The following is a 22,568-nucleotide window of genomic DNA, read 5'->3' as shown; positions in this document are numbered from 1 at the left end:
ACAAAACAAAGTCTTAGTGCCCAGGGATTGCCTAAGAGGTACAGTATAGGATTTCCCTGCTTCCTCCCCAGGACAGGGTTTCTCTGTGAAGCCCAGGCTGTCCTAGAACTCACTCTGTAGCTCAGGCTGGCTTTCAACTCAGAGACTCACCTACCTCTGCTTCCCAAGTGCTGGGATTAAAGGTATGTGTCACCACCCAGATCTTTATGTAAGACTCTTAACAGGTTAGTCCCAGTGGGAGATCTTGAAGTCCTGTTTTTGCTTCCTGGCCTCTGATGACATTGAACGGTTTTATTCTATCACACTCTGGCTGCCATGAGCCACCTTACCACCTGAACATGAACTCTACCAAACTGAGAGCCAAAATATACCTTTTCTTTGTCTCCCCTCCCCTCTTATTCTTAGTTTAAAAGCAGGTTTATTGGGGACAGCTCTTGAGTGAGTTCACTGACCACACAGGAAGGGCCAATGAAGTTACCATACAGAGGGAGACAGAGGGGTATGGAAGAGAAAGCATGTGTATGCAGAGAGGAGATAGATGAATGGATAGAGGGTAGAAGGGAGAGAGGGAGGGAGAGGGAGAGAGGGAGAGAGAGAAAAAGAGAGAGAGAACCTCTCTTTTTGAGATAGGGTCTAGGTATTCCTGGTTGTCTGGAACTCTTTATGTAGACCAGGCTGACCTCAAACTCAAGAGCTCTCCCTGCCTCCCTAGGATTTCGGGAATTAAAAGTATTCACCACTACATCAGCTTATATATCTTCTTTGTATGAGTTCATCCCCCCAGGTATTTGTCATAGTAATGAAAACTGATATATCTTCCGGTTCCTAAAGTGTGAGGAAGATGATGGGGGCTCTGACAGGGCTAGCTCTCAGCAGCCTATATATCACACACTGCACTCTATCTACCTGGGACACTTCTGAGACTGCAATGCCACGATTAGCATCCACAGAAGGCATGGCCAGGGCTTCTGTAGCGCAGTTTCCTTACAGAGGCCCTGAAAAGGAGCTGTACTATCTTCTTTCCCATGGGACTTCCTGGGATTGTACTACTGGAGGCCACATCAGGTGAACATCTTTCAGAGACAACCACAAATCTCTATGTTCATTAGAAACACACTAAATCATACCTTTAGACCAGGATCACACTGGGAATCTTTGTAGAGGGCTTGATCTCCAGCCATGCTCCAAAAAGGTCTACTGTCTCTCTAGGTGTTAGTGTTCTAAGACTAATTTTGTATATTACCCTATGCAGGTTATAGGGAAACACACGTGCTATTACATAACCAATGAAATCTAGGGTCCTCCAGTCCAGCTAAAATGTCTACAATCTTTTTACCCACTAATCCAGTAGTGTGGGATTCTCACAAAGTTTAGAGCTAATCTTTAGACCTCCTATCCACAACGGTGAACCTGTTCAGGGGATGGAATAACAGTCTTTCAGTATCTCTGTCCCCTGCTGCATTTGACATACTGGAAAATGCTTGACTAAATGATAAATCCCTTAATTCAGGAACTACCTGTTGCATACCAGAAAGAGATCTAATAAAGTTGCCTAATTTGTAAAACATCGTAACAGAGCCCCAGAGCAGTGTTCAGCTCTTGTCTCAGCAGTAGCTCTAGGAGGCCAAATTGACTCCAAACACACTACTAATGGCAGAACAGATATGTCTCCTCACAGTTGGGTCATCTTGAGGAACTGCTACAAGCTACTTAAGAGCCTGACCTGGTGAATTTTACCAATTCAGGTTAAAACAATTCTTGGTCAAACATAGGGTGTGACTTGGGGAGGGGGAAAGGGTTTCTCATTGTAGTCCTAACTGGCCAGGAACTCATAGAGATCCACCTGGCTCTGGCTTCTGAGTTCTGAGATTAAAGAGGTTACCACTGACTGGCTGGGGTGTGACTATTAAATGAAACCGATTACTTCACATGGCTTACTACTGAGAAAGGTGTTCCAAGAAGGTTTTGTTAAGGAGACTCAATAACAACAAACACAGCTTCTGGAAAACTACTTTTCCTTTGAGCTAAGGTGTCACTTTGTAGCCTTAGCTGTCCTGGAACCCACTATGTAGACCAAGCTAGCCTTGAACTCAGAGATCCTTTTGCCTCTGCTTCGCCCAAGTGCTGGGATTAAGGTGTGGGCCACCAGCTCAGCTATGGGAAACGACTTCTAGCAGAGCAGATCCTATGTTGATGTCTAAGTTCTGTTATGCCTGGTTAAAATCCTCATTCATAGCTTCATCCATGCAGAGAGTAAGCATGTCAGGTTGGAAACACCACCCCCAAAGTGACTTAAGCTCTGCAAAAACTCTTTGATAATGAAATGCTCTCCTTGAAGATGGTCTGTAGATGACAAGCTATCTCTTTGGAGATGAGCAGGGCAACAGCTTACCTGTTGGGTGTTCGGGAAGTAAATCCAACGTTCTCTCAAAATGTCTGAGCATTCCCCACCTACAACTGGAGAGGAGTTTCAGGCTTTGGGACATATTGAACTGGTTCCAGAATTGGCTGGGCTTCCCATGCCCAGATCACTCAGTCTCCTCTCAGAGGCTGGGAAATATGAACTAGCCTAGGGATAGAGAATCTCAACCTCGGCCTTGGGATAGGTAATATGATGAAGAACCAAATGCCTTCTTTTATTATCCCCAAATGGGTCTGAACAATTACTTACTCTTGTTAATAAGTGCTAAGAAAAAGCTCATTTAAACAGCTATTGTGCCCGGTAAACTCAGCTGTCAAAAGTATACGGGAAAATTAAATATCCAGTAGGAACAAGACTGTAAGTCTTAGTTTAATTTCCTTTTAGCACTACAATTGTTTGGCTACTTTACACTAAAGAATCGGCATCTCTAAGCAACCAGTTCCAGAGGCGTAGAGGTTACACTTCCTAAGAGATCCTGGACTCTCGGAGCACAGTGTGTACGTCCAACCTGTGCTCACTTGAAGTTGCGAGAGCAAGTTGCAGGAGGCTCCAGAGAGCTCAAAGTTCCCCGTAAAGCCCGTCGATAGTCTAAGCGGGCCTCCTCCCGAGCCAACCTGCGTGATTCGCTCCCCTTTGTAGGCGGCGAACATGTGCCACGCCGAGTGGCCCGGAAGGGAAAATGACAGCTTGAAGAAAACCAACTTCACCATGGCAGACCGCGGCACGCCAAGGCGCCCGGACGTCCCAGGCCGCAGCGGGCTCGCGCCTGCCCGCTGTCCCGGGCCGCGCTTCGGCCCGCGGCTGCGCACAGCCGGGGGCGCGCCCGAGCGCTCGGGAGGCGGCGCCGGGCTCCCGGGCCTCACTCCCGCCGCCGTGGGGCGGCCTCCTCCTCGCCTTCCCCCGGTCCCGCTTACCTCAGCGCGAGGACGGGAGGCGGCCACGGCTCCGCTGGGGTAGGGACGGCGTGGACGGGACGTTCCTCAGCCTTTCCGCTTCTCACTGGCTCTGGCTTCAGGCACGACGCGGGCGGAACAAACGGGCTCCACTACCCGCGGGGGCCGGCCATTGTGCGACGTCATCAGGCTGCGACGGCCGTCCTGCGAGCCGGCGGGCTTCCCTCGCTAGCCCCGCCCTCTTTGCACTTCCTTCCGGCCTCCGTTGAGCCCCGCCTCCGTGGCGCGCGCTCGCAAGTCTCCGCTACTGCGCAGGCTCACCGAGGTCGACCCGCCCTCTAGCGGGCCTCCTGGCGGCGCGTGCGCAGTTTTGTGGACTTTCGTGGTGGTTGCCTAGGATGAGATGAAGAGCAGGCTGGATGCGTGCGGGGTAGGGAAAGCCCTTTGAGAAAGCGCTTGGTGCGTGAGTGTGGACACTCCAGGGTCTGAAATCTTAGCGTTCGTTTCGTCAGGGTGCGAACTTTCTGCCTTATTAAATATTAATACTTGACCAGAAGTGTTTTGGGGGCTGGAGAGTAGCTCTGAGGTAGAGACAGCACCCGCCAAGTATGTGCGAGTCCCTGGTACTCTCAAAAAAAAAGAATTTTTGGAGTTGGAGGGTTTAGATTCGTTACTGTTTCTGTGACGCTTAACATCTCTGGCATCGTTAAATGTGATTACCGTGACCCTGTGTAAATCTTCCTGGGGAGGACTTAAACTGATTGGATCACTTTCAGCCCCTTCCTACTACCCAGATGGGGCTCTGCTGCTCGAGGCCTAAGTCCACACCCCTGCCCCCTCCCCGCCCCCTCCCCGCCCCCTCCCCGCCCCCGCGCTACTGACTTGATAAAGGGTACCGAGTTCTCTCGGCACTGGCCCCTTACAGATTTTGGAGCCTGTCTTGGTCTTTCAAGGTTGGGGGCTGCTACAAGCACAGAGGAACCCTGGAAAGGCACCAGTCATGACAAGTCGAATACTTTTGACTCCATAATACGGCTGAATTATGCCGCCCATCCAAGTTACATGTGAAGTCCTAGCACCAAGTTGGTATGGATTTCGAAGCAGAACCTCTCCATGAGGTCATAAAGGTGGAATCTGGATCTCATAGGATTGATGTACTTCAATAGGTACCAAGGAAAGCTATTTGAGAGATCAAGTCTCACTGGGTAGCCCAGGCTGGCTGGCCTGGCACTCACAGAGAGCTACTTCTACTGCTTCCCTAGTGCTGGGATTAAAGGTATGTGCAACCCCAGGTCAAGGATCCCTCTCCCTCCCCCACCCACCCCCCCTCTGTCTCTCTCATTCTGTGTGTATAATATGTATGTGTTTCTTTTCACACACCACCACCTTCTAAGGAGACAGTGAGGAAGCAGCCATCTGCAAGCCAGGATTAGGCCCTGCTGACCTCTGGGAGAAAATTAACACTAACAGTTTGAGCTACTCAGCTGTGCTAGTTTGAATAAGAATGGCCCCACTGGCTCTTGTATTTGAATGCGGAGTCTCCAGGGAGTGGAACTATTTGAAAGAATTTCAAGGATTAGAAGCTGTGGCCTTGTTGGAGAAAGTGTGTCCCTAGAGGTGGGCTTTGAAGTTTCAAAAGCCCAAGGCAGGTCCAGTGTCTCTGCCTGTGGATCAGGATTTAGAACACTCAGCTACTTCCACGTCACCAGGTCTCAAGTTATTTCTCTGCCAGTGAAATAAGCCAATCAGGCTGGATTAGATTATATTAAATGCAGGTTTATTGGGAAGCTGCTCTCCAGTGAGTTCACTGGCCCCAGATAATTGAGGCCAGGGAGTCGACATGGAAAGGGAGAGAGAGCTGAGGGGAAAGAGAAAAGTACTGAGAGAGGAAGGGGGGTGGGGTGGCAGGGGAGGCCAAAATGTCTGAATCATATAGAGAAGAGCCTCTGGAGGGAGGGCAGCCCAGTATCTGGGATGGAAAGTCCAGGGATGGGGGACAGGATTTGCCAGATAGAGACTGAGGAATGCTGGGAGAACCTAGAGACCAGGTCTGCTTTGATAGGTAAAATATGCACCTCCATCCCTTATCCTGCGATCCAAAACTAGACATCATCCACTTGCATGCTGCCATGCTCCCTCCATGATGATAATGTGTGGGGAGCCGACAGAAGGCGGCTATCATCCTTGTAGCCATCTTGAGCCATATACCCTGAAAAGAGACTTGATTGCATTAGCCTACAACAGCTGGGCACACTCTGATAACATCTTGCTTTAGATACCCAGGATTTTCCCTTGGGTGTGTGAGACTTAAAGGTGTGTGACTTAAGGGTGTGACTTAGAGATCAGATTTAGAGACAAGACCTAAGGGCATGATTAAAGGTGTGATTTAGAGGCATGGCTTAGAAGTGAGACATATAAAAGGCTAGAGGCAGACAGGAGAGTTCAGAACAATTTGGAGTAACAGAGATTCAGACACTAGGAGTAGGAGTAGACGTTAGACACTCGGAAGAGAACAACTTAGAGTACAACTTGGAACTAGGAATTAGGTTAGAGAGTACAACTTGGAGTAGGAATTAGGCATTGAGGAAGAAGACACTTGGACTAGAGAACTCGGAAGAAATTATTATTAGGTAGTAGGCACTTGGCACTTGGAGGAAGAACTTGGAATTAGACATTAGGACTTAGCAATTGGAGGAAGAAACTTGGAACGTGGAGGCACTAGGGACTAAGAACTCAAGACTTGGGACTTGGAGAGAAGAAGAGAGACTGAAGAATAAACGGGATTGAATCACACTCCGTCTGGTCTCCATTCCTCACGTCCGTCCTCACTCTCTCTCTCTTGCTGAACCTCAACCCGTGGACCGGAGCACCTTGGGGCAGTGCGGGCTAACAAGTTAGTCCCCAAGGCTTTTGGCAGTGCGGGTCCCAACATTGATAAAGCGGTCCACAACATTTTTGGCTCCCAAACGTGGGCCAGAGCGGTTCGAAACAATAATGGACTAATCTCTGAAATTGTAACTAAGTCACTAATTAAATGATTTCTTTTGCCAGGCAGTGGTGGCCCACAATCCCAGCACTTGGGAGGCAGAGGCAGTGGCAGTGTGTTTCTTCACAGCAATAGAACAGTAACTAAGAGACCAGACTAGTCAGCATGGCAGGGCAAGTTGGATAATATCCTATTTATATAAAAATATAAAAGAGCCAGTTTTACAGTATTTTGTGGGTGGGGAACAGAGAGAGTCCTTTAGGTACCTTTAGGAATGGCAGCTGTATTCTGGAATTTGGTAATCAATAGTCAACTCTGTGAATATGGTAAATCCTGGAAATCCTACCGTCTGTCTGAGGAGCTTGTGAAATGGCTTAGCAGGTAAAGGAGCTCGATTCTCAAGCCTGGCAAAGCGAGTTCAATCCCAGAACCCACGTAAAGGTAGAAGAAAGGGACTCCACAACGCTGTCCTCTGAACCCCTCTCACAGGCCATGGCATATGCACACCCTGCAACATCACACAGACACAAAAGGTAGGAGTTTTACAAATGTGAATTAGATCCCAAAGCTAATGTTTTTAAAAATGTAAGGAGGTGGGGGCTGGAGAGATGGCTCAGCTGTTAAGAGCACTGACTGCTCTTCCAGAGGTCCTAAGTTCAATTCCCAGCACCCATATGGTGCCTCAACAGCCATCTGTAATGGGATCTAATGACCTCTTTTGGTGTGTCTGAAGAAAGTGATAGTGTACTCATAAATACATTGTAGAGTGAAAAATTATAAAGACCATTTTATAAAATACATACAAGCTTTTTCTTTACCCCTAGACCTGAGCAAAAAGAATGCAGGTTCCAGAAAGCAGAACTGAATGTAAGATTTCAGGCCTTCACTGCCCCGGGATACATAACCCTCCTGTGGGTGGGGAAGGCCCAAAGCAGGAAGACACATTCCTGACCACAAAAAGATGGAAATCATCCAGGTGGGGCTGGGAAGCTAGTAGCCACGATGACAGGGCAAGTGACAGGGCAACAACTGAGAAATAGTTGGGCAAGTGACAGGGCAACAACTGAGAAATAGTTGAACAAGTGACATGGCAAGACCACATTTTTGTGAGGAATGGGTGTGCAGAGTGCTTTCCACATGATCCTGAATCATTTAGGTTTGGGCTCCTCTGGAATGTTCCACTATTTTTACATTATGTATCCTTGACAACCCCTCAACCCCCTTCCTACTCCCCTGGTTTGTGGTTTTCCCTTTTTAAAGAGCCCCTCAGCTTGCTGGTCTTTTGTCAATTCAACTCCTGCGTGAGTGAAACGAATTGACCTTGGCTAGCCAACTCTCCCTAATAAACCTCTGCTGATTGTATCCAGGTACGGTGTCTTGCAATTTTTGGGTGGCCGTGATTTCCTGAGACTTGAGTAAGGGTCTCCCGAGTTTGGGGGTCTTCAACATCTTGGGAGGGGGACAAAAAACAAGACTCCAGTGGGATAGGAGGCAGTGCAGTTGAGAGAAACCCCTGAGACAGGATGGCAGACTGTAGTGTTAGTCATTAGATTGTAAAAGCTACCTGGGAAGTTAGGGAAGCTCTCCTCTAGGTTGCCTGTGAGGGCATCTCCAAAAAGGATTAGAGCATGAGACTGACCCACGAATAAGCTCACCCCTCAATGGGTTCATAACGTAACAATGCCCACTGGGACCTGTAACACTTCCAGGGGGAAGTTGGCTACTGGGTACCAAAACCCAAGTGGCTAGGTACACCTGTGATAGTCACTTGAGGTGGGAAGACCCACCCTGAATCCGGATCTTTTGAGGTGGGAGGAAGAGCCACCTTTAATCTGGGCCGCACCTTCTGATGGCAGCCTATATAAAAATCATGGAAGTAGGAAGCCCTTGTTCTTCGCCTGCCTGCCCTCACTCTCCCTGGCAAGTTCATTTGTTCACTGGCATTAGAGCCTCCTTATTCAGGATTCCAATGTGTGATGAAAGCCACGTGAGACATCCAGGATTCTTGGACTTCCTGCTGGTAGACAGCCATTGATAAGTTGTTGGTGGCCACTGCAGAGATGCGTTAATAAAGACGATGAACTGGGGAACTAGTTGGCCTTCCAGAAAGATCTTGAAGTTCCCTCCTTGTTCTCTATGTTCTCCACCTCTGGTTCTTGCCTCAGTTAATACTAAAGTGTTGTAGTAATTATTTTAAAAAGTCCACTGATCAAGCTGACTAAGCTATGGCGGCTCTGCCTAGCTCAGCCACCATGTTTCATGGCCAAAGGCCACGTGCACCACAGCTAGAAACAGCCAGCCAGAAACACCAGCCTTGCCACCCACAAGACACCAGTGTAGGAGATGGCTCTGCCAATCTCCCACGCTGTTCTGCAAGGCTGGGCAGAGCCCAGACCATCCCACCATCCACGTGAGCTTGGTACAAAAGTGAGACTCTAATGCTTAAACGTTAATCAAAGGCTTTATAAGTTTGGTAATACTCAATAACAAGATGCCCATACAATCAGAGGTGTAACCCAACACCCAACCTAGATATACCAACTACCTGTGACTGCTACAGACAAGTGAATATCCACCTCCATGTTCCCCTCTCCTCATTCTCCATCTCTCCTAGCTCCTCCTCTTCCTTCTCCTCTTCCTCTCCTTACTCCTCCCACCTTAGCTTCTCCTACACTAAAGTCCTCTTTTCTCCTGCCTCATTTTATAACCCAATTTCAGTGAGTCCTCCAGTGGCTTCTTCAACCACGAGATAAAACCTACACTCCTGGGTGGCCCCTCTGATGTGTTTATAAAAAGATAAAGAAAATAAAGAGTATGTTCTGTGGGTGTGTGGAGAGGTATGGGGGAAGGGGATGTCTCAGTGGGCCCATGCAGAGGCATCTCTTCCCTGAGGGACCAGACACACACTGGTATAGTATAGAATAGAGTTTATTCAGGGCATGGGGAGGAAAGTCAGGAGGGTAGTAGAAGCAGAGAGAGAGAAGTAGAGAGAGGCCGGCCATGACCATGTGGAGAGAGGAGGGAGGGAAGGGCAGAGGGGACAGAGAGAAGCTAGAGGCAAGAGATCAAGAGAGGAGGGGGCAAGCAGCCCCTTTTTAGTGGGCCAGGCCTATCTGGCTGTTGCCAGGTAACTGTGGGGAGGAGCATACCTGGCTGTTGCCAGGTAACTGTGGAGGTGGAGTTTAGACAGAATACTAGCACCCTCCTCCTATGGCCTGGTGCTCCTGGCTCCATTTCTCATGCACTCATGTCCTCTTTCCTGTCCCCAGGTGTGCAGGATAGTTTTTTTGTTTGTTTAGGGTTTTTTTGGTTTTGTTTTGTTTTGTTAATTTGACCGAGCTAGAGTCATCTGAAAGGAGGGAGCCTCAACTGAGAAAATGCCCCCATAAGATTCAGCTGTTGGAAAAAAAAAAAAAAAAAAAAAAAAACACCAAAAATAAATAAATAAATAATAAAAAAAAAATTAAAAAAAAAATTCAGCTGTTGGGCATTTTATAAGTTAGTGATTGATGGGGCACAGCCCAGTCATTTGTGCATGGTGTCATCCCTGGGCTGGTGGTTCTGGGTTCAATGAGAAAGCAGGCTGAGCGAGCCATAGGGAGTGAGCCAGTAAGCAGCACCTTTCCGTAGCCTCTGCCCTGCTTGAGTTCCTGTCCTGATGTCCTTTGATGATGATGGACAGCGCTGTGGAAGTGTGAGCCGAATAAACCCTCTCCTCCCCAACTCGCTTTGGTCATGGTGTTTGATCACAGCAATAGAAACCCTAACTAAAAACACCCAAGTCTTCACATGGGCCTCTCAAACTACCTGAAACCCCCTGTCTGATGCACATTTATTCATCCTCAGGTCTTACCATGGATGGAATTCTTTTCAGGCACACTCCAGACGTACTGGGGCTAGGTGCCACCTGTGTGTACCACTTAGCCCTGCCAATCAAGGCATGCCCTTGGCAGAGTGTTCTACACCAGAAATCTCTGCAGTCTATGTTCAACAGGCCCAGGTGATTCTGATGTTCCAAACATGTGAGATTGGGGAGTGATCTTGGGATCCAGGAGACGTGGACAAGAGGAGACACCCAAAACCTTATAGTTAAAAAAAAGAGAGAAAAAGTTCTGGAAATGGCCCATATATTTATTAGAAGATATTTCAGTATTGTAACTAATACTTGTCTACAGACAAGCCGAAGGAGGCATGTCCTCAGTTGAAGTTTCTAGTGACAATTGTGGAATTTTGGTTTCTTTAAAAAAATACAGAAAATATTATAAGAATATATTTTCATTTTAATCCCAGGTGTGGGAGATGGGGCTGCTTCAGATTGTCCCCAGCAGCTGACACTGAATTGGCTGGTAATCCAGCAGGGGAGTGATTTTGCCAGCTGCAGACAGTTTTTGTTGATGTTTGGTCTGTATGCTAATTCTGTACCTGAGGGTTTAGGTCTTCAGGACTTCTCAGGGTTACTAGCTTTGGTTGTGCAAACCTTGTTCCTCGACTTAAAACTATTGGTTAAATAAAATTGCCAGCAGCCAATTACTGGAGGGATTGGAGGTAGGTGGGTTTGGGGTGACCTGTTTGGAGGTGAGACTGGAGGAAAGAAGAGGAGGAGGAGGAGACGGAGGAGGAGAAGACGGAGGAGGAGAAGAAGAGGAGGGAGAAGAAGAAGAGGAGGAGGAGGAGAAGGAGGAGAAGAAGAGGAGGAAGAAGAAGAAGAGGAGGAGGAAAGAAGAAATTAGATATTCTGACAGCAAATATCAAACTTGCCCCAAGGAACTGGCCCTTAATCAGCAGGAAGTAGTCTAAGGCTTTCCTCCCCTTTCTTCTCTATCCAGTATGAGGGGGTTGAAAGGATGGGAATATGGTGGAGAAGGGTGGAAGAGAGAAGAAGCCACCAAGTAGCAAATGACCAGCTACAGAAGTTCCTCTTCTCAGGTAAGTCAAGCTTGTGTCTAGTTGACAAAAGCAAAACCAACCAACAAGGACAATCACACTCACATAAGATTATATGTGATCACCACGAGTTGGGTGGTGGTGGTGGTGGTGGTACACGACTTTTATCCCCGCACTTGGGAGGCAGAGGCGGCCAGGTACCTACCTCTCTGTGAGTTTGAGACCAGCCTGGTCTACAGAGCAAGTAGCTGCACATAGAAACCCTGTCTCAAAACAACAGAAAACAAAAACAAACAAACAAACAAACAAACAAAAAAACCCAAAAGATCATAATCGTGGATCTTTTTGGAGGTGTGGAGGAAGTGAAACTCGGCCGGCCGGCCAGCAGGGCTATAGATGATGCGTAGAGAGGCTGGGATCTGGGGTACGCCAGTATGAACAGCAATGTTGCCGCCCACCTATAACCCAAGTACCTGGGGGGAAGCAGGAAGATGAGAAGTTCAAGGACAGGCAGGAGGGAATAGCTTGGAAACAACAGAGGAAAAATATCAGAATAAATGCTAAAAAATGCCTGCAGACAAAAGAATGGGAAACAGGTGCCTCTTGACAGCGCGAAGGAGGAAGGAAGATGGGTGGGCAGAGAGGTGCAGGGGAGGAGCTGGCTTTCTAAGTTGGGGGCTGTAATGAGACAATGTACAAGCGATAAAAGTCATATAAAGTGTACAATTTGACTTTTGCAAAGCGTACAATTTGACTTTTGCAAAGCGTACACCAAACAATTCCACCTGGCTAAGACTGCCCAGCCTGTTGCCGTGTGTGTGTGTGTGTGTGTGTGTGTGTGTGTGTGTGTGTGTGTGTGGCGGGCGCTCCTCTCAGGACACGAGGCATGGAGTCAGAAGCCTGGGCCTCACAGCCCTAACAACCGAGGCTCAGTCACCCAGCCTCAGTAGGCCAGTTCAACAGACAAGTAAGTGGTGGCTAAGTGCAGAGAAAAGAGGTTTATTTAATGTGGTTCTGATCCTGCTCCTCTCCCTCCAGGGTCAGGGCTCCCAGGCCTAAAATGTTGCTCTCCACATTCTCAAGGCATGCATGGACATATCCTTACATGTTTGCCCAGCCTTTTCTGTCTGTAATGTCAAGAGTAGCTGACAAATGATTTTGTGTAGCATTTTAGAATAGACCACCTTACCGACTCTTCATGTGGTCACCAGGGGGCGTGCCAGAGCAGCCTAGCTCTGCTCTGGAGCTGACCCTGTTCTGGTTGGCCAGCTGTGAACTCTGTCTGGCTTGTAAAGCAGATTCAGACTCACTCAGAATGTGAGGAACCTTGACTTCCGAGGCAAGGAGAATGAGCCAGGCTGGATCAGCAGGGGATTTGCTCTCTGGCATGGAGGGGCTTATTGGTCCTGTCTGCTTTAGGCCTTGGCTGTCCTCTGTGCCCAGCTGTGGTCCCATCTACCCTACTAAACCCTCTCAGCCAAGGTTCTCACCCAGGGACGGAGAACAGAGGATCCCCAGACTGCTTGGCCTCTGCTGGCTTTTTTCTCTTGCTTGCATCAAAGGGCCTCAGCTACGGTTTGGGTGAATCAGTGACTGCAGCAAAGGGCCTATGTGGGGTCAGCTCCTACCTACATTCCGAAGTTTATTTATGCAGGGTTGCATGTAACACAGCACAGACTGGCCTTGAACTCACTGTGTTGCCGAAGGTGACCTTAAACTTCTGATCTTCCTGCCTTCACCTTCCCAAGGGCCTGGGACTGCAGGTGTGTGCCACCGTGCCTTGTGTAAGTGGTGCTGAAGACGGAACCCAAGCCCTCCAGTATGCACCAGACAAGCACTCTACTAAACTTAGCCATATCCCCTCAGCTCCCAATAAACTTGAGATTATCTGTAAAAGTTTATATGCATATTTTATATACTTAAAAACCTAGGTCATGTCAGATTGTCTTGGGCTTTCAAAGAGATCATGAGTTTAAGATGCTCCCCTCTCAACCTCTTCCATGGGGCCAAGACAGAGGGTTAGTATCTGTCCCGCAGCTACGAGCACTATCGCTGGGCCACTGTCTGCTGTCCGGCTGAGAACTGTGAACATCTTCCCTGCGCGCTTGGAAGCATGCTGTGCTGACCCCTCATTGGAGGCACGGTCGATCCAGGTCAGATGCAGAAGGCAAATTTCGAGCGTGTACTCACCAGTGAAAGCGCCATAAGACAGGTGCACACAGGGAAATAAAGTTGGCATAGAGACGCACGCTACACTGGCTGGCTTAGAAATTTACATTTGGGTGGTTACCATATTAACAGAGGTTGGGGTGACTCGTGGGTGGAGAATCTGTTCAAGACTCTGCAGTCAGCTGTGGGGCTGGTTTTCTGCTGTGTGTAGCCAGGATCCCCAGACCAGATAGATCCTGGCCTTTCACTTTACTGTAGGCTGATGGACTCAGCAGGCGGCTCTTCTCCATGTGATAAGGCCAGGATGTGCGTGGCTTAGCCTGTCTCCATGGCCTCTGTAGCAGAGTAGCTGGACTTCCCACACAGCCCAGCTAGGCCCCAGACAGAAAGCTTGCCCGGCTTAAAGTCACAGTACCATTTCCCCTGCACTCTGGGTGCGCTTATGGAAGAATGTGAACCCCACAGATTCGTTTACTGGACAGGCATCATTAACATTTCTTTTCAGAGGGAGATGTAAACAACGCTACAGCCTCCTCAGCTCTCAACAACAAACTGAGTTAAAATTACACTAAAGTTCGTTCTGCAGAACCAGTGGATTTACTGGGCTCCCATAGAAAGCACAGGTGACAAGTTATTTCCTGGTGTGTCAGTGCTTTCTCTCTTCAAAAGGCCACACACATCTCGCACGGATGACGGCTTCCCCCTAGTGCACAGACGGAGCATGCTCAATCTTTGTGCTGACATCCTCCAGCTCCTCCCTGGGGCCATGCACAATTAGGGCAAAACTGTATGCAACAGGCAGAATGCAGTGGCTCGTCCGGGGTCCCTGGCCCTCCCAGGCCCCCGCTCCTATGCGGTATTGTAAACAGTCAACAAGCCTAGCTTGGATGGCTTTTGCAAGTGGGCACAACTAAACTCTCAAAGATGGTAGTCGTATGGGTATGAGGATAGCCGTGTGCCACAATGGTGGTAGACCCTGGATGTGACACAGATGCCCAGCAGGTACCTTAATTAGAGCATCAGATGTACCCAACAGAGCAATTTACACTGTGTTCCTGTTCGTTTGTGTTGCCACAGGGACCCACTCCTGCTTGGAGCCTTAGTGAGGGTTTCTATTGTTGTGAAGAGACACCATGACTGTGGCAATTCTTATAAAGGAAAACATTTCATTGGGCCTGGCTTACAGTTTGAGGTTAAGTTCATTACCAGTGTGATGGTTTGTATATGCTTGGCCCAGGCACTATTTGGAGGTGGGGCCATGTTCCAGCCCCAGCAAGCAGCAGAACTCGGCAGCTCCAGCCATGTGTCTTTGGCCTTATAGTCAAGAGGCGGGGGAGACTACTGGGACGACTGGTGCTGGTTAGCAGGAGCTAAGAAATTAACAGTGATTACGAAGAGATCAGCATCACTGAGGTGAAGTCTGGCAAGTATTTCCTGAGAGCACAAAGGAGCTGTGTTCCAGAGACGGCCAAGGTTGTGTTTTGTGCAGCAGCTGGACTTGGTAACGAGTAAGAATCTCCCAGGTGGTACTGGTTTTGAAGGCATGAAGGGGTCATGGAGAGCAGCTGAGGCGTGGCACTGTGAGAGGCCAGGGAAGGCCATTGGTGAAGGTGCAGCCTCAGTTGTAGCTGACAGCCCAGGACTAAAGGGGTCATGCAATGAAGTTGAGGCTTAGCACCATGAAGAGAGCCCGTGAAAGGCTATTGGTGAAGCCTAGTTGCAGCAGAAGACCCCAAGGTATTGGAGATGCCAGTACTATGGGATGGGTGATCACCAAGAACAGCAGTGACAGTGGAGTGGATCAACGTGAGCTTACAGTGCTACAGAGGGCAGAGCTGGAGAAGTGACATCACCCCTTTGGAGGAGCCCAGAATATAGTGTGAGGATCCCAGACACTGAAACAAGAAGCTATAACACGGACATTCAGCCGGTGGTTCGGGGAGACGTACCTTCCACCTTAGATCATGGCCAAGTTCATCCGCAACTTTGCGGAGAAGGCACCGTCGATGGTGGCCGCTGCCATGCCATGACTTACTCGCCTCGATTGGCCACATTTTGGCACTATGCCAAGGTTGAGCTGGTTCCCCCAACCCCTGGTGAAATCCCTACAGCTATTCAGAGCATGAAAAAAATAATTCAAAGTGCTAAAACTGGTAGCTTCAAACACCTTACAATTAAGGAAGCTGTGCTGAATGGTCTGGTGGCCACTGAGGTGTGGATGTGGTTTTATATCTGCGAGATCATAGGCAAACCTGGCATTGTTGGCTATGATGTGTGAAGACCGATCTTAACTTCTGATTTGTGTTCTTATGTTGAGAACTGCACTAGTCCCACGTTCGGGCACCAAAAAATGTTTCAGCCGGAGCAAAATGTTGAGGCCTGGGCTGCCCCACGTTTGGCGGCCACTGTATCCCGGCCCAAGCAGCCGATCCAGTCTTCGGGTCGGGGTTCAGCAAGAGAGAGAGTGAGGACGAACTTGAAGAATGGAGACCAGACAGAGTGTGATTCAATCCCGTTTATTCTTCAGTCTCTCTTCTTCTCTCCAAGTCCCAAGTCTTGAGTTCCTAGTTCCTAGTCCCTAGTGCCTAGTGCCTCCAAGCTCCAAGTTACTTCTTCCAAGTTCTCTTCCAAGTGCCTGCTACCTAATGCCTAATTCCTACTCCAAGTTGTACTCTCTGAAGTGTCTCCTAAAAGTGTATATTTCCTCTAAGTGTCTGATTCTCTCTCTGTCTGCCTCTCGCCTTTATATGTCTCACTTCTAAGCCATGCCTCTAAGTCACACCTTTAATCATGCCCTTAGGTCTTGTCTCTAAATCTGATCTCTACACTTCTAAGTCACTCTTAAGTCACACACCTTTAATCTCACACACCTTTAATCTCACACACCTTTAATCTCACACACCTTTAATCTCAAGGTATCTAAACCAAGATTATCAGAGTGTGCTCAGCTGTTGTAGGCTATTGTAATCCAAGTCTCATGTCAGGGTATATGGCTCAAGATGGCTGCAAAGCTGATAGCCGCTTTCTGCTAAAAGTCGGCCCCCAACATTCTTACTTGAATGTTCTTGGACCATGTGTAACAGGACTGCTATCTGAATAAAATACTAGCTGTTAAATAGCAAAAAAAAAAAAAAAAAAAAAAAAAAAAAAAGCTATAACACTGAAGATGCCTTGCAGACCCCAAGATGTTCAAGATGCCAGAGTTGTGGGATACCTGCTGAGGAAAGCTGCTAACAAGAAGTGGGACCAGCCCAGGAGAAAGAAATTTGTTGCAGTCAACAAAGACGAAAAAGGAGTTGGAGATCTGAAGACTGCTTTGACATCAGACATGGAGATGCAGTTTGGAGTTTGCCCAGCTGGTTTCCTGTCTTGCTTTGTGGATTACAGTTAAATGATTGGATGAATCGCAGAAGAGACTTTGAACTTTGAACTTTTAATATTGTTAAGACTGCTGCAGGCTGGGCGGTGGTGGCGCACGCCTTTAATCCCAGCACTTGGGAGGCAGAGGCAGGCGGATTTCTGAGTTCAAGGCCAGCCTGGTCTACAGAGTGAGCTCCAGGACAGCCAGGGCTACACAGAGAAACCCTGTCTCGAAAAACAAAAAAACAAACAAACAAACAAACAAACAAAACCAAACAAAGACTGCTGCAGACTATGGGGACTTTTGAAGTTGGATTAAATGTATTTTGTATTATGCTATGTTTAGTTATGGCCCCCACAGACTCTTATGTTTGAACAGTCTTTGGGGGCCAGGGAGTGGAATGTGATGGTTTGTATATGCTTGCCCCAGGGAGTGGCACTAGTAGAAGGTATGGCCTTGTTGGAGTAGGTGTGTAAGGCGCTGGGAAGCTTGCAGGCGGCTGGTCCTGGTGGTGCAACCCGCTTCAGCGCGCACCCACGTGGGTGTGCCTCACCTTCCAGTTCTCGCTCGCAGTCAGTTCCCCGGCCCTAAGGCCTCTGCCTGGGAAATACCTAGGTGTACAGCGCTTTAGGAACCTCGCCTAAAGATGGCGATGGCTGCCCGAGACAAGACCTTATTTGGCATTTGGGCTGTGCAAGCCAGTGGTCTGATCTGACGCACACATGCAGGACCTATGAGGAGATGTTGCGTGGCATCAGTTCGTTGGCCGCCCATCAGGGTTATAAGCCTCGAGCAGGAAGGGTTCGGGGCCACTAGAGCTCAGCTGTACCTGATTACCTGAGTAAACCGCTTAGAGAAGGAACCCTGTTGGCGAGGATCATAGGTGTGGTCTTATTGGAGGAAGTATGTCACTGAGGGTGTGGGCTTTAAGACTCTCGTCCTGGCTGCCTGGAAGTCAGTCTTCTCCTGTTTGCCTTCAGAAAAAGATCTAGAACTCTCAGCTCCTCCTGCACCATGCCTGCCTGGATGCTGCCAAGCTCCTACCTTGATGATAATGGACTGAACCTCTGGACCCGTAAGCCAGCCCCAGTTAAATGTTTCCCCTACAAGCCTTGGTCATGGTGTCTTCACAACAGTAAAGATCCTAAGACAATCAACGTGTCAAGAAGCGTGGCGGCGTGCAGGCAGACTTGGTGCTGGAGAAGGAGCTGACAGTTCTACCTCTTGCTCCATAAGCAGTAGAAGGCGATGAGGTAGCTAGAGCATCTCAGGCTTCAGAGCCTACTCCTACCGTGACACACTTCTCCAACAACACCACACCTGATAGTGCCACTCTCTATGGGCCAAGCATCGAAACACAGGAGTCTGTGGGGCCATACGTAGTCAAACCACCACAGAGCCCCCGTGGATGCCATGATGTACCAGGCTTCATAGGTTAGGCCCATTCGGTCCTAGCTTGATTTCTCCCTGTCCTGTGCTCACAGCCTGAGGTGTCAGCAGTAGGGTTTTATCACTACTGGCAATAGACTTCATCATTTTGGGGAACCTCTGGCCTTGGGGTTCAGGAGCTATAGAGATACTAAACATACACCGTCAAGGTCCACTGCTGTGGAGAGACCCCACTACCCCCACCAGCCGCTCATTTAGCAGAACAATGCCAGATGCAGCTGCCTGAACAAGAGGCACTACCTTAGTTAACCCTGTCATTCACCACCTCTCTTGTGGAGCCATAGCGAGCTTTTTTTATTGGCCACACTGGCTGTTGAAAGGGCTCTGGGCTGGGCGGCTCACCTCTGCCCATTCCAGGTCTTGGCTGGTTTCTTTAGTTTCATCCTGACCCTTAGGAAGCCTTTCCTGTTTAGTAGTCACCACCATTCGGGCAATGGGCAACTTTACAGCTCCCGCCTCACTCTGCTCTGTGTTTACCGTTTCAAAGTCAGTCAGAAGTCCAGGCAGTAGTCTGTAGAGTGTATCCTAGTAGGACATCTTCCCTAGAATGTTCCTTCGTAGGGGAGAGGTGCACACATTATATTTTCCTGTGGGGGGATGATTACCCATCTTCAAAAGTGAGTTTATCCTCCCTCATCACTACGGTTTTCTTCTCCATACCTATCCACCACCATCCAGTGACTCTGGTGTTTTGGGGAGTAACTGAATCAATCTTCATTCTACTCCGGTATCCAATGGGGGGGGGCGTGTCATCTGCATATTTCTTTTTTTGTTTGTTTGTTTTTTTGTTTTTTGTTTTTTTTCGAGACAGGGTTTCTCTGTGTAGCTATGGCTGTCCTGGAACTCACTCTGTAGACCAGGCTGGCCTCGAACGCAGAAATCCGCCTGCCTCTGCCTCCCAAGTGCTGGGATTAAAGGTGTGCGCCACCACCGCCCAGCCATCTGCATATTTCTTGATGAGTGATCAATAAGTCATCAATTAAACATGGTGCCTCCTGTCACCCTGTGTGGCCCTCACGTGTGAGCTCAACCTTGGCCATCCATACAGAGGAGTGGCTTGGAAGACTCCTGGCTCCTTCCTCTCTCCCTTGCTCCTGTCTGGTTTAGCACCTTGAAAACCAGGCTGTATGCTGAGGTCCAAGTCAGTCAGGCGGGCCAAAGCCTCTCCTGGTTCACGCATACAGGTCTGTGGTGGTTTGAATATGCTTGGCCCAGGGAGTGATACTATTTGGTGGTGTGGCCTTGTTGGAGTAGGTGTGGCTTTGTTTGAGGAAGTGTATCATTGTGGGGGTGGGCTTCAAGAGCTTCCTCTTAGCTGCCAGAGGAAGCCAGTCTTCTCCTAGCTGCCTTCAAATGAAGATGTAGAACTCTCAGCTCCTCCTATACCATGCCTGCCTGAACACTGTCATGCTCCCTCCTTGATGATAATGGACTGAACCTCTGAACCTGTAAGCCAGCCCCAATTAAATGTTGTCCTTATAAGAGTTGCCTTGGTCATGGTGTCTGTTCACAGCCGTAAAACCCTAACTGTTGGGGGCCGACTTTTAGCAGAAAGCGGCTATCAGCTTTGCAGCCATCTTGAGCCATATACCCTGACATGAGACTTGGATTACAATAGCCTACAACAGCTGAGCACACTCCGATAATCTTGGTTTAGATACCTTGGGTGTGTGAGATTAAAGGTGTGTGAGATTAAAGGTGTGTGAGATTAAAGGTGTGTGAGATTAAAGGTGTGTGACTTAAGAGTGTGACTTAGAAGTGTAGAGATCAGATTTAGAGACAAGACCTAAGGGCATGATTAAAGGTGTGACCAAAAGGCGTGGCTTAGAAGTGAGACATATAAAGGCGAGAGGCAGACAGAAGAGAGATCAGAGAATCAGACACAGCAGACAGAGGAGACAGAGAAGCAGGCACTTTAGAGAGAACAACTTAGAGAACAATTTGGAGTAACAGAGATTCAGACACTAGGAGTAGGAGTAGACGTTAGACACTCGGAAGAAAACAGAGATTGAGTACAACTAGGAACTAGGAACTAGGAACTCAAGACTTGGGACTTGGACTAGGAAGAGAGACTGAAGAATAAACGGGATTGAAACACACTCTGTCTGGTCTCCTCACTCTCTCTCTTGCTGAACCCTGACCCGCAGACCAGATCTGTGAAGCCTTTGTCTCAAGGAGGGATGGGCAGTCACCTTGCCTAGTTTCTCTGCTTTGGCTACACTCAGGCTGATGCCATCTGACTGCCGTGTCCCAAGCCTCACAAGTCAGGTGGCAAAGGATTCCTGCATTGCTCGTTGTAAATGTTCCCTAGTTCCACAGCTGTCACTCGGTGTTCTCATCACTTAGTCTTCCACACTGACCATTGCTAAGGCCTCTGTCTGCACACTAAGGCATCAGTTTTCTCTTTATGTTACAGGCTGGACCTGAGGAGTGTCTTTTGTCACTTTTAGGTTCCTTCTCCATAGGTTCTGGTTTCGGGGTCTTGGGAGAGGCTCTGTATTACTGGTCGAATATGGACGTTCTTCCCTTTAGGGCCCCCTAGCCATAAAACATCTCTATTTATTCTCTCTCATCTGGTTTTCCTGCTAAGTCTTAGGCCAATACAGAAGGGCCAGCCTCTTATCCCTGTCTCCCTCCAGGCTGCCCCTGCAGCTGTTTGCTGATACCTCCATCCCAGATGCATCCTTCCAGGGTGTGTAATATCTGTTCTCAAAGCATCTCCACTTCCTAGGCAAATCCCACCCACCAAGCAGGTATGCGGTTCCATACCACCCAGAAGGCTGCCGTCCTGGGATTTTCTCCACAGACATGCCCATCACTTAGGTGGTTTCACCTGAGTTAAATCTCTCATTAATCTCCATTCCCTTGTTGCTCTCCCACAAACCCCATACAGAAAAACCACCAGGTCAAATTTTTCTCTGTAAACAGCCTGTCCTCTCCCACATGCAACTTTATTAATTTCTTCATATTATGGGTGACATCATTGCCCTTCCAAAGCGCACACATGTGCTGCTAAAATTCCTTCCCAGGAGGAGAGGTAAGCATCATTGTCTCCGAGGGTCCCAAGGACAAACTGAGGCACAAGTTCATCAGAGTTTACTCCAAAGGGCCGGTGAGTTTGTTGGTCCCCTCTTCAGAGCATGGTTCAGGTGTCTGGGTTATTTACTACAGTGTGGGCGCCTGCTCCTCCACCCCCAAAAGGTTGAATGCAAAGTCTTCATCCAGTCAGGATAATGGCTTCCTCAAAGTCACATAGATGGAGTCCTCCTTGCCCCTCCCCCTAGTGTAGCCCCTTCCCAGTCTGGTCCCTCCTGGACACTGGAGCTGGTTCAACCATGGGGCTCAACTTGGAGCTGCAGTCTTAGCTGATCACTGGGGATTTGGCCCCACTCCCCTGGTTCCTCTCTGAGCCCTTTGTCCTCTCCTTGTCTGTCAGCCAGAGGGCCACTCTGCTCCCTAGCAAGATTCCTTGACAGCCAGATAAACTGGGAGCACTCTCCCACCCAAGCTGGAGAGGAGCCGGGCAGGCATCCCTGCTTCCTCCTCCGGGGTCTCCCTGCTGGAGAGGCCTAGGCTGCTGATGTTGGTACAGGTTGGCGCTGGGACTCCCGGCTCTGCAGAGGGAGGGTGTGAGTGGAGCTGAGATACTGCCGGGAGAAGTTGGTGAGGCTGTGCGTGTCTGTGTGAGGTGCACACGCGCATCTGTGTAATACTGCAGTCGGCAGAACATAAAGCCGCCTTCCACGGAATGATTGAGGCTTGGGCATTGTTTCTCTCTCTCTCTCTCTCTCTCTCTCTCTCTCTCTCTCTCTCTCTCCCTCCCTTTCTCCCTCCTTCCCTCCCTCCCTCCCTCCCTATTTCCCCCTCCTCCTCATTCTCTGCTTCCTCCCTTTCACCCTTTTCCCCTTTCTTTCTCTTATCCCTCTCCTCCCAACCCCCACCTGGCCCAACCTGGAAAGAGGAAAATGCATTGAGTCTTCACTAGGTAAGTTCTCTGACCTTAGAAGTTTCTCGTGGGGGTCTAGGGGCTGTTGGGGGCAGTTCTTGCTGGGACATTGTATGCAGTGGTCCCCACTGAGGTGTGTGTGTGCCCACACTATACTGTGGGTAGAGTACACAGGGCATTCACACCAGGGCTAAATAGGTGTAGTAGCAATGAGAGTCCCTGGAGATAAGACGTCAGGGATGACCAGGGATGGACCTCTGCAGCTCTGGCTCCCACATCTGGAAGAGCACTGTGAGGTCTCTGGATTCAGCCCTGGTTTCCAGCTTCCTGCTGACTAAAGAGAAAGAGGGTTGCAGGGGTTGGAACAGCTGCTAGAAGCTGCGGAGGAGCACGGGTCCTCTGCTCCATCAGCCAGAAAGGGCTGTTTTTCAGGAATGCCCCAGCTGTGTGGATACATC

The 22,568-nt window shown here is 49.0% G+C and overlaps 1 protein-coding gene, 1 long non-coding RNA gene and 1 pseudogene across 5 annotated transcripts in view; 2 read left to right on the top strand and 1 right to left on the bottom strand.

The window, feature by feature from the left end:
* Positions 1 to 3,506, bottom strand: part of Zc3h18 (zinc finger CCCH-type containing 18) — a 45,598-nt gene extending 42,092 nt beyond the window's left edge. The window contains exons 1-2 of one of the 4 annotated variants that reach the window (XM_076915992.1): positions 3,337 to 3,480; positions 2,393 to 2,457 (exon numbers count right to left, since the gene is read on the bottom strand). In XM_076915992.1, the coding sequence (XP_076772107.1) occupies positions 2,393 to 2,444 (52 nt within the window). In that variant the 5' untranslated portion in view covers positions 2,445 to 2,457; positions 3,337 to 3,480. Of the gene's footprint in view, positions 1 to 2,392; positions 2,613 to 3,336 lie in introns of those variants that run through there. The other 3 variants (XM_034522535.2, XM_034522533.2, XM_034522534.2) reach the window with 3 other exon arrangements.
* A 674-nt stretch (positions 3,507 to 4,180) lies between these two features.
* On the top strand, positions 4,181 to 7,668 carry LOC143435002 (uncharacterized). The gene is made up of 2 exons (XR_013104952.1): positions 4,181 to 4,591; positions 4,710 to 7,668. It is a non-coding gene; the product is annotated as an uncharacterized LOC143435002 (long non-coding RNA).
* A 7,590-nt stretch (positions 7,669 to 15,258) lies between these two features.
* LOC117723316 (ATP synthase F(0) complex subunit g, mitochondrial pseudogene) lies at positions 15,259 to 15,659 on the top strand (annotated as a pseudogene).
* The last annotated feature ends 6,909 nt before the right edge of the window (positions 15,660 to 22,568 follow it).

The sequence above is a fragment of the Arvicanthis niloticus genome, chromosome 18, assembly GCF_011762505.2.
Source record: "Arvicanthis niloticus isolate mArvNil1 chromosome 18, mArvNil1.pat.X, whole genome shotgun sequence".
Taxonomy (NCBI): Eukaryota; Metazoa; Chordata; class Mammalia; order Rodentia; family Muridae; genus Arvicanthis; species Arvicanthis niloticus.
This window is presented reverse-complemented; position numbering and strand designations above follow the sequence as displayed.